Here is a 16,266-nt window from a genome sequence, read left to right as displayed (position 1 = left end):
TTAATATCATTGAATTATTCAAGAGAAGGATAGAAATCAAAATTAGCATTAGGCTTTAAGTATATGTGTTGAAATGTTAAGGACAGCTATTAAAAGAATAGAAATAGAGTGCATGATTTCAAAAGCAGTAGAGGAGAAAATGAGTTTTTAAACCTTGATCAATCTGAGCAGACAGAAAATCAGGAAAAAAGCATTTTAAAAGGTGAATAGAAAACACACTAAGATGGTAGAAATAAAATCCAACTACATCAGAGAACACAATGTTGAAAATGTTAAAAGGTAAAGATAGCCAGACTCAATTTCTTTTTTAATGTTGTGAATGAGAAAGACATAAGGACCCAGGAGGGTTAAAAGTAAAAGGTTTGGAAAAAGATATCTTTGGCAAATTAAAGAAAGCTAGCATAGCCATGTGAAAACAAGATAAAATGGAACTTTATGTCAAAAACGATTTCTAGGAATAAAAGAGGTCACTTAATGATAAAATATAGAAATTGCTAGAAAGATATAACAATCTTACATGCACCCAATAACAACATCTCAAAATTTATAAGGCAAAAGTTGACAGAAATATAAGGAGAAATTGATAAATCTACAATCCTGTCCATGAAAAGCAGTGAAGCTAGACATAAAAAACACAATAAGCTTGAGTTAATGGACATGTATAGAATCCTGAATCCGGCAATTATATAGTCTTCTCGTACACATATGGGATCTTCATGAAAACAGTCTATAGACTGGGGGCATAAACAAATCTCAATAAATTTTAAAGCCTTTATATCATACAGAACGCATTCTCTTGATCATAGTTGAACTAAGTTAGAAATTAGTAACAAAAATTTACGTGAAAAACCTTTACTGGGACGCCTGGGTGGCTCAGTCAGTTAAACATCTGCCTTCGTCTTGGGTCATGATCCTGCCCTGGTAATCAAGTCCCACATCGGGCTCCTTGCTCAGTGGGGAGCCTGCTTCTCCCTCTGCCTGCTTCTTCCCCTGCTTTGTGCTCTCCCTCGGACAAATAAATAAATAAAATCTTTAAAAAATAAAAAAAGGTTTACTTTTGGAAACTTTTAAAGTTGCTTATCCAGAACTCTTCAGTCAGAGAAGAAATAATAATAAAAATTATAAAACAGAACTGAACATCCTGAAAACAGTACATATCAAAACCTGTAGGATATTGTGAAATAGTTATTAAGTGAAACCTAACAGCCTTAACCTTTTATATTGAAAAGGAGAAAGGCTGAAAATTAATGAGCTAATCATTTGTCTCAACAAGTTAAAAAAAAAAAAAAATATATATATATATATGTATGTGCATGCCCAAAGAAAGTTTAGGGAGAGAAATAATGAAGATAATAGCAGATGATAATGAAATGGAAGACAGAAATAAATGTAATAGAATCAATAAAGCCAAGAGTTGTTTTATTAAAAAGTTCAATGAAAATAGATAAAACTGTCAAGATTTGATCAAGATGAAAAAGCACAAAGAAACAATGTTAGAAATAAAAAAGGGAACATAATCATAGAAAATCAGAGACTTGAAAAATAGGAATCTATCATGAACAACTTTATGATATTTGCAAAGTTAGATAAAATGGAATCTAATCTAATCTACCATCTATTGTAGTTTGATTGCTCATGTAGCTTGACTTCTGAAAAAGAAATAAATGCTGGATTACACTTACATTACTGTTTCCAATCAGTGGCAATTCAGTTTTTCATCAGAAATGAATAAATTGACATTCTGATATCTAAATTGAAAAAGAAGCAAAAAATCCCAAGAGTCATGTTAACCCGTAAACATGGCAGTTGAATCCCTATTGAGTCCCACAGGTGGTCATGGTTCCCTTTGTGTTTAGGTCTTATACCCTTTATTTAGGGGATTTCCTTAGAAAAAGAAAAAAAAAAAGTTCTTTCAAAAAATTTTCTGAACGGGATGTACAAATAAAAGATTTAAGAAAATCAAGCTGAACAGATATCTAAAGAAAATGGAAATGAGTAAGATACCAAGACATAAACCTTATTATGTTTAAATGTGCTTCTTAAGAGAACCTGGAAATTTTGAATTTTCAAAAAGAATATGCATAGGGCGCCTGGGTGGCTCAGTTGGTTAAGCGACTGCCTTCGGCTCAGGTCATGATCCTGGAGTCCCGGGATCGAGTCCCACATCAGGCTCCCTGCTCGGCAGGGGGTCTGCTTCTCCCTCTGCCCTCTTCCCTCTTGTGCTCTCTGTCTCTCATTCTCTCTCTCTCAAATAAATAAATAAAATGTTAAAAAAAAAAAAAAAGAATATGCATAGAAGGAAACACCTCAAAACTTTTATTTTTTTATTTTTTTAAAGATTTTTTTTTTTTTTTTAATTTATTTGCCAGAGAGAGAGAGAGAGAGCGTGCATGTGAGAACACAAGCAGGGGGAGCAACAGGCAGAGGGAGAAGCAGGCTTCCCCCTGAGCAAGGAGCCTGATGCGGGACTCGATCCCAGGACGCTGGGATCACGACCTGAGCCGAAGGCAGACATTTAACCGACTGAGCCACCCAAGGCATCCCAGGAAACACCTCAAAACTTTTAAATCTAAGCTCTCATGAAGCTTATTTATCAAAATCTCAATTATAGCTGAAGAGTCAAACTAATATACATAAAAAGAGTGATTCTTAAACTTAACTAGATGTTTCACTTTAATTCCATATGTGAATTAGAAATAACTAGAAAATTTATTAATTTTACTGTGTATTAAATTGAACCACATGAAGTTGTATACGAAATGATATTTTACCATTTGAACATACAAAAAAATGGCAAGTCTATATGACCCAATGTGCTTATTAAAGGAGAAAAAAAAAGGTGTCCAGACTATGCTGAACTATTTTTTAGTTGTTTAGTTAAATTTGTTACTAATTATTCTTTTCTGTTTTAATACTCCCTGCAAACAAACAAGAATTAATGCAAATGGTTTATGAGAACATTGCAGGAGACATGTTTAAAATGGAGAGAATTCTTTTTACTGAAACTTGTTTTATTTAAAAATTGAGACAAAGATCACCATTATTCAAATCTTGCATTATTCAAACCTTATTCAAGACAGCAGTTGCAGAACACTGTACTGGGCGGGAATGTAGTTTGGTACCCGAAACTAAAGAACACATAATCAAGTAATACGAACTTCTACAATGTATTAATTAATTGGAAATCAAAGAAATGTCAACAATTAGAACTGGTTTTATGGAAGTAGATGAACTGACATTGGTATTGAAGGTCACCTAAGATTTGGCATATAGGTGAAAACCATTAGCAAACACAAATGCAGGGGAATGAATATGGCCAGTTTGAGATCAAAGATCATCTGTCTAAGGCAATTTGTTGGAGAGTGTTGACAGAAAAGAAGGGCGGGGCCAGGTGTTTTTTTCCAGTGCCTGACTGTCTAAAGATCTCTAGGAAGGTAATTACACCAAGAAAGTAATGTTTTAGGGAAACTAATCTGGTAATGGCGAGCAGGATAGCTTTCAGCAGAGAAAGACAGAGGAGTCAGTGAGATCAGTTAGGGCAGTCCTGCCATGATCTGCGTGAGAAGATAAAAAGTCCAGGACTAGGGTGATAGATGGTAGTGTAAATGAAGTCAACAGACATTTTGAAATGAGACTTGGCAGTGTTGATGGCATAAGGAGTACAAATCAACATCGCAGGCTACACCCTTTTCTGATACCTTCACTAAGAAGTGATGTCCAATGTAAACATTTTTTGTTTTTGTACAGTGCTATATGTATATTCGACCCTCAGTACATGATTAAGTTCTCATCTTTATATTAGAGGCCAAATATTTGTGTTTTCAATACTTCAGTACTTTTAAGTACTTTCTATTAATGTCTGTTTTGGAATAAAACCCAAACTAGTCCTTTTTTAAATTTTAATTTTAAATTCAGTTAATTAACATATAGCATATTATTAGTTTCAGAGGTAGAGTTCAGTGATTCATAGTTGCATATAATACCCAGTGCTCATTACATCACGTGCCCTCCTTAATGCCCATCACCCAGTTACCCCATCCCCCCCCCACTCCTCCCCTTCTGCAACCCTCAGTTTGTTTCCTATCCTTAAGAGTCTCTTACGGTTTGTCTCCCTCTCTGATTTTATCTTATTTTATTTTTCCCTCCCTTACCCTATGATCCTCTGTTTTGTTTCTTTTCCACGAACTAGTCTTAAAAGACCCTGGCATAATCAAGGACCAAATCTTTTTTTTTTTTTTAATTTTTAAAGATGAATACTGAAATCATGGTATGAGTAAATCAAAGATTATCCCTACAATTATATATGAAACATACTAATAATGAGAACATGTTAAGTTGGTTATAGAAAAGTTTAAAGTTTTTACATCTCTGTAAAGTTAGAAAACATAGTGCCTTCCAGAGTTGAACATAAAATCTTACTCACCAAAATGAAGCTGTGAAATTAAAAAAGTCTTACAAATAACTGGGTTGAAATGCTCAAAAATGTCATTTTTTGCTGAACAATGTTTTCTTATTTAAAGATTATTCTTTGTAAAACCTGAGACTTTAATGCTGTTTATCTACTTTTGTCTCATAGAATTAGCCTAAGTAGTTACCTCTCCACTTAGGTGTACTCAGGATTGCTCTAGGAGGATAGAAAGACAGGGTTTTATTTTATTTAATTCTTTATTTTTTTAGAGCAGTTTTAGGTTCACAGGAAAATTAAGAGGAAGGTAGAAAGACTTCCCATATACCCTTATCCCCACATATGCACAGCCTCCCCCATTACCAATATCCTCCACCAGAATATTACATTTGTTTCAGTTGATGAATCTGCATTGACACATTATAATCACCCCAAGTCCATAGTTTACATTAGGGTTCATTTTTGATATTGTACATCCTTTGGGTTTGGACAAATGTATAATGACATGCATCCATCATGTAGTATCATACAGAGTTTTTTCACTGCCCTAAAGATCCTTTGTGCTCCATCTGTTCATCCCTACACCTAAGAGTGGGTTATTTTTTGGAGGGTTTTTTAATTGAAGGAATCAGTAGTAGATATTTTTTATAAGTCGCTTCCTGTTTTGTTCAAATTTTTTCACCATTGCATTAAGACACCTTTCTCTCTCCTTAGCCCATTTCCTTACTTCTCTTTGTTTCTTAACTAGAATATTGTTATTAGCATCAGTGTTGCAGGATTGAGAGTTTTCTTTGATGGCTTTTTTTTTTGCAATAAATTATCCCTCAAAGAGTATGATTTAATTCTGTCTTTTTAAAAAATTTGTACATATATGGTGGCAGATGTTAACTAGAGTTATTGATCATTTTGCAATGTATATGAGTATTAAATTATTATGTTGTACATCTGAAACCAATATCATTGTATATGTCAGTTACACCTCAATTAAAAAAAAAGAAATGCAGGGGCACCTGGCTCTCTCAGTCGGTCAATCATCCAACTCTTGATCCCGGGGTCGTGAGTTGAAGCCCCACATTGGGCGTGGAGCCTTATTTATTTATTTATTTGTTTGTTTGTTTGTTTGTTTGTTAATATTTATTTATTTATTTATGAGAGAAAGCATGTGAGCGGGGCGAGGGGCAGAGGGAGAGAAAGAACCTCAGACTCTGCGTTAAGCATGGAGCCAGACACGAGGCCCCGTTCCACCACCCTGAGATCATGACCTGAGCCAAAATCAAGAGTCAGATGCTAAACTAACTGAGCCACCCAGGCACCCCTGGAGCCAAGTTTAAAAAAAAAGTTTTTTTAAATGTTTATGCCTATGCTATACCCTCCCTTTCCCCAAAGGTTGTGATTCAGTGGGTCTGAGTTGGGCATCTATGTTTGATTAAAAGCTCCACAGCTGATTTGAATTCACAGCCAGGCTGGCAAATCACTGGTTAAGTGGAATGCAATGTGATAACACACTTTTTTAAAATTGAAGGATAATTAACATACAGTGTCATATTAGCTTCAGTGATTCTATACATTACTTGGTGCTCAGCACAATAATATAATGCTAAGTGATTTAATTATCTTTAAAATATGAAGAATCGTGTGCATATTGTTAAAGTTCTTTGAGTTATTTTTAGGAAGAGGAAAATTGGAGTTTCCATGATTATCTTATTTCTTCTCCGTTACAGCCCATTATATAAAAGACTGGGAGAACAAGATAGCATGCATGGTAATTAAAAAGTACAGACTCTAGATCCAGACTGCGTGAGTTCCAATCCTGGTTCTGCCCTTGACCAGCTGTGCAAACATGGGCAGAGTAATAGAACCTCTTTTTCTTTCCTTATCTGTAAATGGTGGTGATAGTCCCTGTTCCAGAGAATTGTTGTGACAATGGAAGAGATAACTCAAATAAAACACTTAGCATGTAATAAGGAATCATAAATGATAGTTTGGTGTTGCAGGTATCCTTATTATGTTTTTATCATAATTATAATTATTAAGATCCCTGTTGGTTATCACTAAGAACCAGAGATACACTATGTATTTGAAACTTAAGCTACCATGTAAACATCCCTGCGCTGTTTTCTTAGCCTTTCTGGTTGAGACTGTTACTTGCACTAAAAGTATTCTCCACTATCCCATCCAATATCATCATGTGAAGAAATAGAATACTTGTGGGTGTCCAGACTCCTTGACCAGAGAGAAATCCTTCCTCCTATTATATTAATAAGAAAATTTTAAAATAATAAAATAAAGAATAAATTTGCTGAAGTAAAGAAAAGGTGGGGAGACTGAATGGCTTTTCTTACTGAGAATTCACCACATTGTGTACTTACCACCAATTTGTTCAGATTGAAGTAAGTGTTGAGGGCATGCAAACTTGAAAGATCTGCTTGTTTGAGTGAGGTACTGCAGTCTAAGTGATACAGTTTGGATGGATTAAAGTGGCTCTGGGGATTTGTATTTTAGAGCAGCTGAATGGTAGTGACTGTCAGTACATACGCTTTAAAGCTGTAAAAATGGGATACAGCAGAAAATGTCCTACTGAAAAGCAGGTGGATGAAGTCTATAAAACGCCCAGGTGCTGTGGTGTTGGCAGCTCTGTAAATGCAGTCTGTAATTTTCTTCTCTTTGTTCTTGTCACTTTTCCTTTACAAAATTGCTCTCTGCCCAAATCTTTAAGGTCTCATTACCTTTAGGAGTCCATCAACAAAACACGCAATCCCGTTTACACGACGCCTTTTCTCTTTCACCTTTTGCCATTTGTTTTTGAGGTCCTTTACTGAATCCATACAAACCCATTGCCTAATACGACTTCTTCCTTCCCATTCTGTTCCTTAAACATCTTCTCTGTTCCTGTGGAAAAAGAATCCTCCTAATTTAGAATTCATAGCATAAAGAAATAACGTTATTTGTTTATTTTATTCATTAATAACTTGAGCCAGTGACATATCCTATCTTATTTATTGTCATCATTTGTACAATATAAAGGCAAAAGTGGGCTCATTCACAGCAGCACCCTGAAATTTCAGTGACATGAATGGGTGCATGAACAGTTTGGTGTGTATTCAATTTTCTGTCAGGCTTTGTTGGAATGTTATTGATTTTTAAAAAGGTTTTTGAAGTGAGCTGAAGAATTCCCCTTTTGAGAATAATACTAGAACACTTGTTTCCTAAATATAATACCAAAAATATTAAAGGGGTCTGTGAATAATTATAATTGGCAGAGCATTCACATTCATTCATGTTTTATAATTCTGTACACAAAATTACTAGGAATTGGCTTGGGTTGCCATTCATGGGAAGTATTGAGGCATACTCTATATGCCACATTGTCTGCACCCAGGAGCATGTAATGGTTTTCTGATCTGTCATTAACTAGAGAATTTTGCTGTAAGAAGGCTATTTTGGTTTCTTACATCATTGTCCACCAAATTAAAACTTTATAAATGTCTTTCTGCATTTTGTTCATCTTTTATGTTGAATTTTCTGAAATTACTTTCCCATTGGTAAGTATTATTTTCTTCTTTTAAATTTGGCCCCGATATGCTCATCCAAGAGAGTAATAACTGTTACTACCTCAGGGGCTGCCCCAAGGACGAAGAAAGATAGATTCCAGATCCAGCACGTAGCACAAAACAAACACTCAGTATTAGCTAAAATTACCATAAAAATACTTCTGCCTCAAAGAGGTGCCTAAATAACTTTTTTTTTTTTTAAAGATTTTATTTATTTATTTGAGACAGAATGAGAAAGACAGAGAGCACATGAGAGGGGGGAGGGTCAGAGGGAGGAGCAGACTCCCTGCCAAGCAGGGAGCCCGATGCGGTACTCAATCCCGGGACTCCAGGATCATGACCTGAGCCGAAGGCAGTCGCTTAACCAACTGAGCCACCCAGGCGCCCCTAAATAACTTTTATAGTACCTCTTTTTCTCTTTAGAGAAAGTATTTTGAATCATTTCTTAACGATGGTAACTCATCCCAAGAGTGGCAGACATTATCAAAATTCATGACATCTGAGCCCTGTTATTTAGGTTAGTATATGCATATATGACATGATGGTATACGAACTTTGGTTCAATGTGATAGAACCAAAATAAATGCAGTTGATGCTTATCGATATTTGGGCATAATGATAACAGATACCTTTCTCATTTAAGATATTTTCAGAGGCTTTTGGAACCTAACACTCAGTCAATATGATAAAAGTATTAACCTTTACTGTCTTTCCAAACATGATAATATTCCAGAATTATTTCAGTCAGTCACTTTTCAAAGTCCTGAAAAGAAAATAATTAAGAAAGTGCCAGTAAATATATCTCCATAAGGTTTCTATGTGATTTGTACCTTTTGGTGAAATATGTTTGACCAGGTGATTTTTCACTTCAGAGTAGAAAGCTCAAGTCTTTACACATAGGCCTGTGGAGCCTACATGGCCTGAGCACAGCTGCCCCAGTCTCAGGCTTTCTGCTACTCTTTGTCCCTACCAACACCAGTCACACTGGCCTCTGTGCTGCACTTTACCGTAGAAGTTTCGTATTGGCTTCCCTCTGCCTGTAGTATTCTTCCCTAATAAACCTAGAAGGATGACTTCCACATCTCCTCTTCTCAACACATCTACCCATTCACTATAATTATTGTAATGGAAATTACTACACCTCTTCATCTCCCTTACACTGTCCTACTTTTTTGTCCTCCTTGAAATACTTTTTGAGAGTTGCTTCCTGATAAGTGAATTAAGGCCATGAACAACACAACTATTAGGTTCTAAAGGCAGAGGTTGACTTCTGTCTGTTGAACAAGCACATCCTCCACCAAAAGTGCCTTTACCCCTATAATCCTCCAGCTGTCAATTTCTTTGCCACACTTTCCAAAGAAGGCACATCAACAGAGAGGAAAATAGGTATTACGTAGAATAAATGTTATGATACCAGACTTTGGATTTAGAGAGCCCCTTTCTTCGAAAAAGCTAATTTTGCACCAAAGCATATAAACTCATTCATCTTGTCTTCATCTCTGGTTGGTCTGAATAACCCAGGTTATTAATGAAGACCAGAGCAGAAAAGGTGAGATGGCTTACACAGGATCACACAGATAGTTGGTAGAGCTGCTAAGAAAAGCACCCACACAGTCTCTTTGTTCAATGTATGTTCCATATGGAGCTGTATTGCAGGTTCTCTCTCATTAAGAGAAGTGGTCACCTTACCTTGGTTCATACCCAATGGCAAAGGAAATAAAGAAATAAATTTAAAACTTAACCAGGCTTTTATATTTTATAACTTTTTTTTTACCTTTCAGTCTGAAGGTGAAAAATATTTTTAGAGGATGAGAAAGTGAACAAAACAGTTTCAGACCTTTACTGAAACAATATTGTAAGTCTCTGTCTCAGTCTCAGAGAGTGAGCCTATTTAAAAATGACTGTGATTAAATATTATGACTATGAAAGGACAATAATTTTTACAGCAAGTGAAAATAATGTGGTATATGTGGCATGAGTGGGGGCAGGGGAGAGAGCTGTCTAATTTTGGTCTACTGGACCCAGTATAGATTTTCCTTCCAACTCAGCAGAAATGTGGCTTTAAGAGCATAGTAGCAGCTTTCCTTTCTGCTTGGAGATTTAAAGTTAAAGGTGCCTGGACCAGTTTAATAAGCAGGCTTGCCTGTGACTAATCCAGCGTGCTGTTAATTCGGTTCTTGCTGATGCTGCTACCTGGTTCTATGTGGCCATTGGTGCTTGGGGTATATATTCTTTTCTCAGCTTTGAAATAGTTCTGAATTTTCTGAAAACGAAATAACTTGGGTATTCAAGGGCCTTGTGTGCATCGTCAGATAAGTTGCATTGTTGTGGGGGCTGAGAAGGGAAGTGTAGACCTCTCATCAGCAGTTGATTTAGCTTATTTCCTCTTTGCCCTCTTAGTGGCAGTTGTTCAAACTTCAAGAAAAATTTAATTTCTCCTTTTTGAACCCAGTGATATTCTTTAAGCTATGCCAGAGTTGTGATTTTTTTCATGATGCAGAAAGAGAATCTAAAAGAGAAAGAGAAGTACAACAAATAACATATTTGTTAGAGTTTAAAATGTGGCTGCTCATTTTAGCCAGTATAATTTCACATTGTTAAAAGCCTGGAAATATATTTATTTAGTGATTTCAGATGCCTGAAAACTAAAATTAGATATTGGAAAGAAAAGCAGGAAATAAGGTTCCATTTTTTTCCTTATCCAGAACATTGCAAATTAAGGAAAACTGTTTACCGGATCATTTTATTCTTGCTAATGGAACTTATTTTCTCCAGTTTGGTTTCTCCATCAATTATTCAGATATTAAAATATGTTATACTGTAATATTCAATCTCATGTATCTTCTAATTATAGGTCGTTATCAGAGGAAGGATGAAATTTTCTTTTATCTTCACCAGCCCCTCTCCCCACCAGCCTGTCCCCCATACAGTAGAAACACCTAACTTGGATAATCACTCTTTAAAGTCACGTTCCTAAAGTCTGAAGGTCTTGTTCCGTGTGCTTTCAAAACTGATTTGTTTAAATTTGGTGCTTTGTGTGCCATTGCCTTGAATTTTAGCTAATTATACTGCCATTTTTTAGAAGTCGTGTGTGTCTAATTCTGAAAATGACTTTGTACATTAAGGCTCATTTAACCACTGATGGTAACAGAGAAGTTGAGAGACTTACAGTTATTGGTTGTAATTTTAAAACAGTGATAGCATGGGACTTTCTTGTACTGCAGGCAGATAAGACGCTATATTGGCAACCTCTCAGTCATTAGGAATGTTGCAATTTGGCTTATGTCTTACGGGTCAAGATGTCACACAGAAGATATGTTTAGTCATGGAAAGGAAATCAGTGTCCATCATGCAAAGATAGTAATAGGGTAAGCACTTCCAATTGGATTTTCATGGGAGGGATTGATTTGTGTGCATTACTAGGTCTGTGTAAAATGGTGTCCTTTTGGCACTAGCTGAATATAAATTTCAGTAAATGTTTTTTCTTGCTGCAGATTAGTGTAATACAGTGAAATTTTCTGTAACTGAGGGGAGGCAGTGGTTGGGCGTCTGCTAATAGCCTGAAAGTAACTAATGAGGATGTGCATTCGGAACGATTGATTGAATAGCTGCAGTCCTGTGTGTTTCTTTCTCGCTTGCTCTCTGCAAGCTGTAGAGAGGGAGGGGAAGAGCAAGACACAGGGAGGGAGCGAGAGAAAAAACGCTTTCTCTTAAGTGGAAGTAGCACGGATCCCAGGGGCCAGGAGGCCAGAAATGGAAGTTTAAACTGCATCTGTCTTTTAAAGGGAGAACAGCAGGAATCAAAATGTCAGTCTCCGGCTTATTTTTTAAGATCTGGAAGATAATACAGAGTACTTTTTTTAGGATGTGTTTTTTTTCCTTGTCCATGTTGAGATTATCTAATGTTATCTGAGAAGCTGGATTCCTATATGTCTGTCAGTTGAAGTGGAGATGGGAAGCAGTTGTGATAAAGGTATAATATGTATATATCTATCATCTGTGTGTGCGTGTGTATGTGCATATATATATGCATATATTTATATCACTCTCTGAAAAAAATTGTTTAAATGTAACCTTAATATATAGTGTGTAGTAATTAAATGAGAAAATATCACCTCATCTGCAAAATCCGAAGCTTGTTAGGTCAGTTTGAACAGATTTAGGATTCCAGAGTAAGATTTTAGTAAGGTCATCTTGCCAGCACAAGGAGAAGCTGATCTATTTTTATATCTGCATAGGCATATATGTTATTTTATCCTAGCAGTAGCTTTCAGTTGTCTCGTGGCCCTTTGGCTGCAGTCTGGCGAATCATCTTATCTGCACAGAACTGAACTTTGACCTTTGTGCAGACACCATCAAATCATATGCAACACAAGACTGTATTTTGTTAACAAGAATATCAAAAATTTCTTTGGATTCTATTAACTCCTATATTGCTGACATATAGAGAAGTAGATTCATACACTGTGAGATAGAGATAGTAAATGAATTATAGATATTAAACATAGCTCAGAAAAAATTACTTTTTACATGTGCACAGATATAATTATAACCTGTCATGCTAAAGCAGATTTCTTAAGCATGACCAGGTCTCCCTAGTGCCTCAATAGTTCAAATACCACAGAGATAGATAAATCATGTGGAGATAGAATGTAACGTACCTTTAAAGCAAACTGATTTTTTTGTGGGGGAAGAAAACCCCACTAATTTTACAATGTAGTCAGAGATCCTCAAGTTTGTTTTCTTCATGGCGTTTATTTCTTCTTTTCCAGAGGTGCCGGCAGAAAGGTCCCCCCGCAGACGGAGTATCTCAGGGACCAGTACATCAGAGAAACCCAACTCCATGGACACTGTAAATACCTCACCCTTCAAAGTACCAGTAAGTGCTCCTCTTCTCTAAAAGATATTTTACTTTTCTCTCCTTTCTCCTTAGAGTTAGAGACAGTTACTAGGGAATCAAAACATGTTGCTCAAGAATTTCCTTAGAATACTGAAGTTAAAGGACAGAGTTATCAACTTACATAGATTAACTGTGGTTAACATCCACTACTTTCAGCAGGAGGTTTATTAGATTTTAGGGAATAATTATTTATACTTGTGGGAAATTTCTAAAATGTATAACAAAATATGTTAAATTGAAAGGCCTCTGAACTATAGAGTGCAAATCTTTGCAGGATGCCCTTTTATCAAGTTACAGGTGAAAACCTGTCACCGTTCCATAAAGATGGATTTTTTTTAACAAATGGAAGGAGTTTTTTGTTTTTTTGTGTTATTTTTCTTGAGCGGGAGCATAAACAGTGAATGATGGGACTCCTAAAGTTGCAGAACAATCAGAGAATTAGACAATTGTGAGTTCTAATCCTGAGACCTTGGCCTGTGCTTTCCTTAAGCCATCTTGTAGATGACCATCTAAGTGCTTAAGAAATGCCCTGGAAGAAATAACCCAGTTTAAAATATTCCTTAAACTGACGAGGCAGTACTAAGAATCAGTATTAAATCCTGAATGCTGAGCTTGGAAGGCTATAAGTGATCAGGTCAGCTGACCACCAGTTGCAGTCTGGGACCTTCTTGATATAACTCTGAGTAACCCAGATTTTAATCCACCCATTTTGTTTGTTTATTGAATAAGAAATAGACTAATTATATCATTTTATTAAAATTTATTGTTTTTAAACTTGAAAAAAATTACTGCCATGAAGTTGGTCATTATTGTAGGTACAATGGAAATCACTATAGAATAGAAGTAGACTTTTCTATTGGGAAAAAAATTCTTTTCTTTTTAAGATTTTATTTATTTATTTGACAGAGAGAGACAGAGTGAGAGAGGGAACACAAGCAGGGGGAGGGGAGAGGGAGAAGCAGGCTTCCCGCGGAGCAGGGAGCCCGATGCAGGGCTCGATCCCAGGACACTGGGATCATGACCTGAGCCGAAGGCAGACGCTTAACGACTGAGCCACCCAGGCGCCCCCAAAATTCTTTTCTTTTAATTCTGTTATGTTAGTATGTTGTATTCTTTATATATTCCAATACTTTTTTTTTTTTTTAGTTGGGATGACTTTTTAATTTGAACTAATATTTTGAGACATATAAGCTGGCATTGATTTGTAAGCTAACCAAAATGAATGTTTTATTTTGGATTAACCCTGAGGAGCAAGATTTGCCCTTATTGTATCTCAGTGCCTTGTAGAGTTCGTGGATATCTGTTACTGTGACACCTTTCAAATGTTTACCAGTTCTCTCGTTTTTAAAGATCAGAAGCAAGACTGGATTAATATTCTAACCAAATTATGACAGGAATTATAAAATAACAGATTTCATCCCTTTTACTGAATTTCTCTGTTCCATAGACATGGCTTCCCACTTAAATGTTTGGGTTTTTGTTTTATTTTTTAATGAATGACAAATACATTTTTTTTTCCCTCTTCCCTCCCCTTCTTGCTTTCCTGATGGAACAGAAATCAAATATAGTGAAACTGACTATCCGTACAAAGTGGTGAAAAGGATTGAGTTAGAATTTGAAATATTGATACCATCATGCTAGAATAAATTTAAATTTTTTTAAAAGTCAATAACTGAAGAAAGATATCCCTCTATAATAAAGAACATTCAAGTACTTATATTGAATCTGAAGTTCATGACTGGGCTTTTTAAATTTAAATTAATTAAGAACAACAATTTTCATTTATATTTAAACAGTGATAGCTAATTTAAGGTTTACCTTAATAATAAAGCTAATTATTCTTGAGTAAAAGTAATAAACCAATGATGCATATATATGACCGCTGGCACTACTTACAAACCATTTACTCAGTTGTTATTCTTCTGACAATCTCAGCCACCTCATGCGTTTAGAAATATTGAAGGAAAGAGGGACCTCTGACTGGCAAACTACAGTCACTAAGCCCATGCACTTAGCTCTCTAGGAGAATTTAACCAGTCCTTATCTAGACAATTAGTTGAAAAATAACTATCAGAACACCCTGTTGTAATTTTTCAAAAGATGACAGTGAGTTAAGGGAGGAGGCAGAGAAAATGAGAAGCAAGGAGTCATAAAAACAATCCGAATCCATTTAGGATAAAGGCAGATAGCCCAATATTTATTAGTAGTCCTTCAGAGTACCATTGTATTACAGGATGGATGGTGCATAGTGCAGTAATTGACATTGATAATAATGATCCTGAATCATTAAAAGGAAGTGAAATTATATTTCTTGTGCTGGGCTTTTTTTTTTTTTTTAAGTATAATTGTGTAGTATTGTGTGATACATATCCATTGAGAGTATTTTAAATCTAGAAGATATGCGATGCTTATAAAACTTGTTATCCAGAAAAATCTGGTTTGTGAAATACCTTATTCCATGATAATGCTGGATAAATAATTTATATTCTTTTAAAAAGAAACCAGAATATGCTGACTAGATGAGGCACTGCAGTACTTGGATGTCTGTGGAAGTCCCCTGTATGTTTTAAATTTCTATATAATACCACTAGCTAATGTGACTTACTTAAATGTAATGCCAGTAAGAATTATGTCTAGTTTTCAGGTCAACACAAAATGTTTTTGTAGTTAATATCACAACAGAGTCTCTGAATATGGGAAAGCACTACAAAAAGGAACCAAACCTTGAGATACTTAACTAAGTTAATTATACAGTAGCTCATGTTATTAACATGATTGTTTCCATGGAAGTGATCCATGTTAACTTTCTGAAGGAGTGGAAGTGAGATTTAAGCATAAGTTCTTGTGGTTCTAGGATTCAGGTGTCTTTACTGTGGTGAACAGCAGGTTCACTACTTACCCGGTGGACTCTCCAAAGGGCCTGTTCTTCCCAGCTCCATTTTCAGGCAAATACTGAAGAGCAGATGAATAGTTTTTAGCAGGTCTTGCCTGAAATTATTGACAGTGACACACTTACTGAGTGCTTACTCTGGGCAGAGTATTAGTGATTCACCAATTATCGAAACTTTCTTGGCACCAGGTCCTGGGTAAACAGAAATGAACACAACAGAATTTTCCACTCCCAGAGCATTTCTAGTCTAGTAGCAAGAGACAGAAAAATGACCAGATTCATAAGGAGGTGGATAAGCGTGGTGACACAGATTTTTAACAATGCATTGTGTAAGCTAAGGCTTTGCTGGGGAGCCAGTATTTGGGCTGTTTCAAAGGCTGAATGAAAATAATTGACAGGAAGACGAGTATTCCAGGCTGAGGCAATAGCATTTTAGAAAGACACACTTCATAAAGTGACTGAGGCATCCAGGGAACATAGAAAGGGTTCAGTGAGGCACGAGCCAAGAAGCATGTAGGCA

The 16,266-nt window shown here is 35.9% G+C and overlaps 1 protein-coding gene across 5 annotated transcripts in view; it reads left to right on the top strand.

Moving 5' to 3' along the window:
- Window positions 1-16,266, top strand: part of RASAL2 (RAS protein activator like 2) — a 359,788-nt gene that overhangs the window by 255,533 nt on the left and 87,989 nt on the right. For all 5 annotated transcript variants that reach the window (XM_064594269.1, XM_064594270.1, XM_045877377.3 and 2 more), the window contains one exon: window positions 12,729-12,835. In XM_064594269.1, the coding sequence (XP_064450339.1) occupies window positions 12,729-12,835 (107 nt within the window). The remainder of the gene's footprint in view (window positions 1-12,728; window positions 12,836-16,266) is intronic.

The sequence above is a fragment of the Mirounga angustirostris genome, unplaced genomic scaffold (genome assembly GCF_029215605.1).
Source record: "Mirounga angustirostris isolate CCGP_5_RB_7025 unplaced genomic scaffold, mMirAng1.0.hap1 SCAF_6, whole genome shotgun sequence".
Lineage (NCBI taxonomy): Eukaryota > Metazoa > Chordata > Mammalia > Carnivora > Phocidae > Mirounga > Mirounga angustirostris.
Note: the sequence above shows the minus strand (reverse complement) of the source record. Positions and strands in the feature narration are given on the sequence as shown.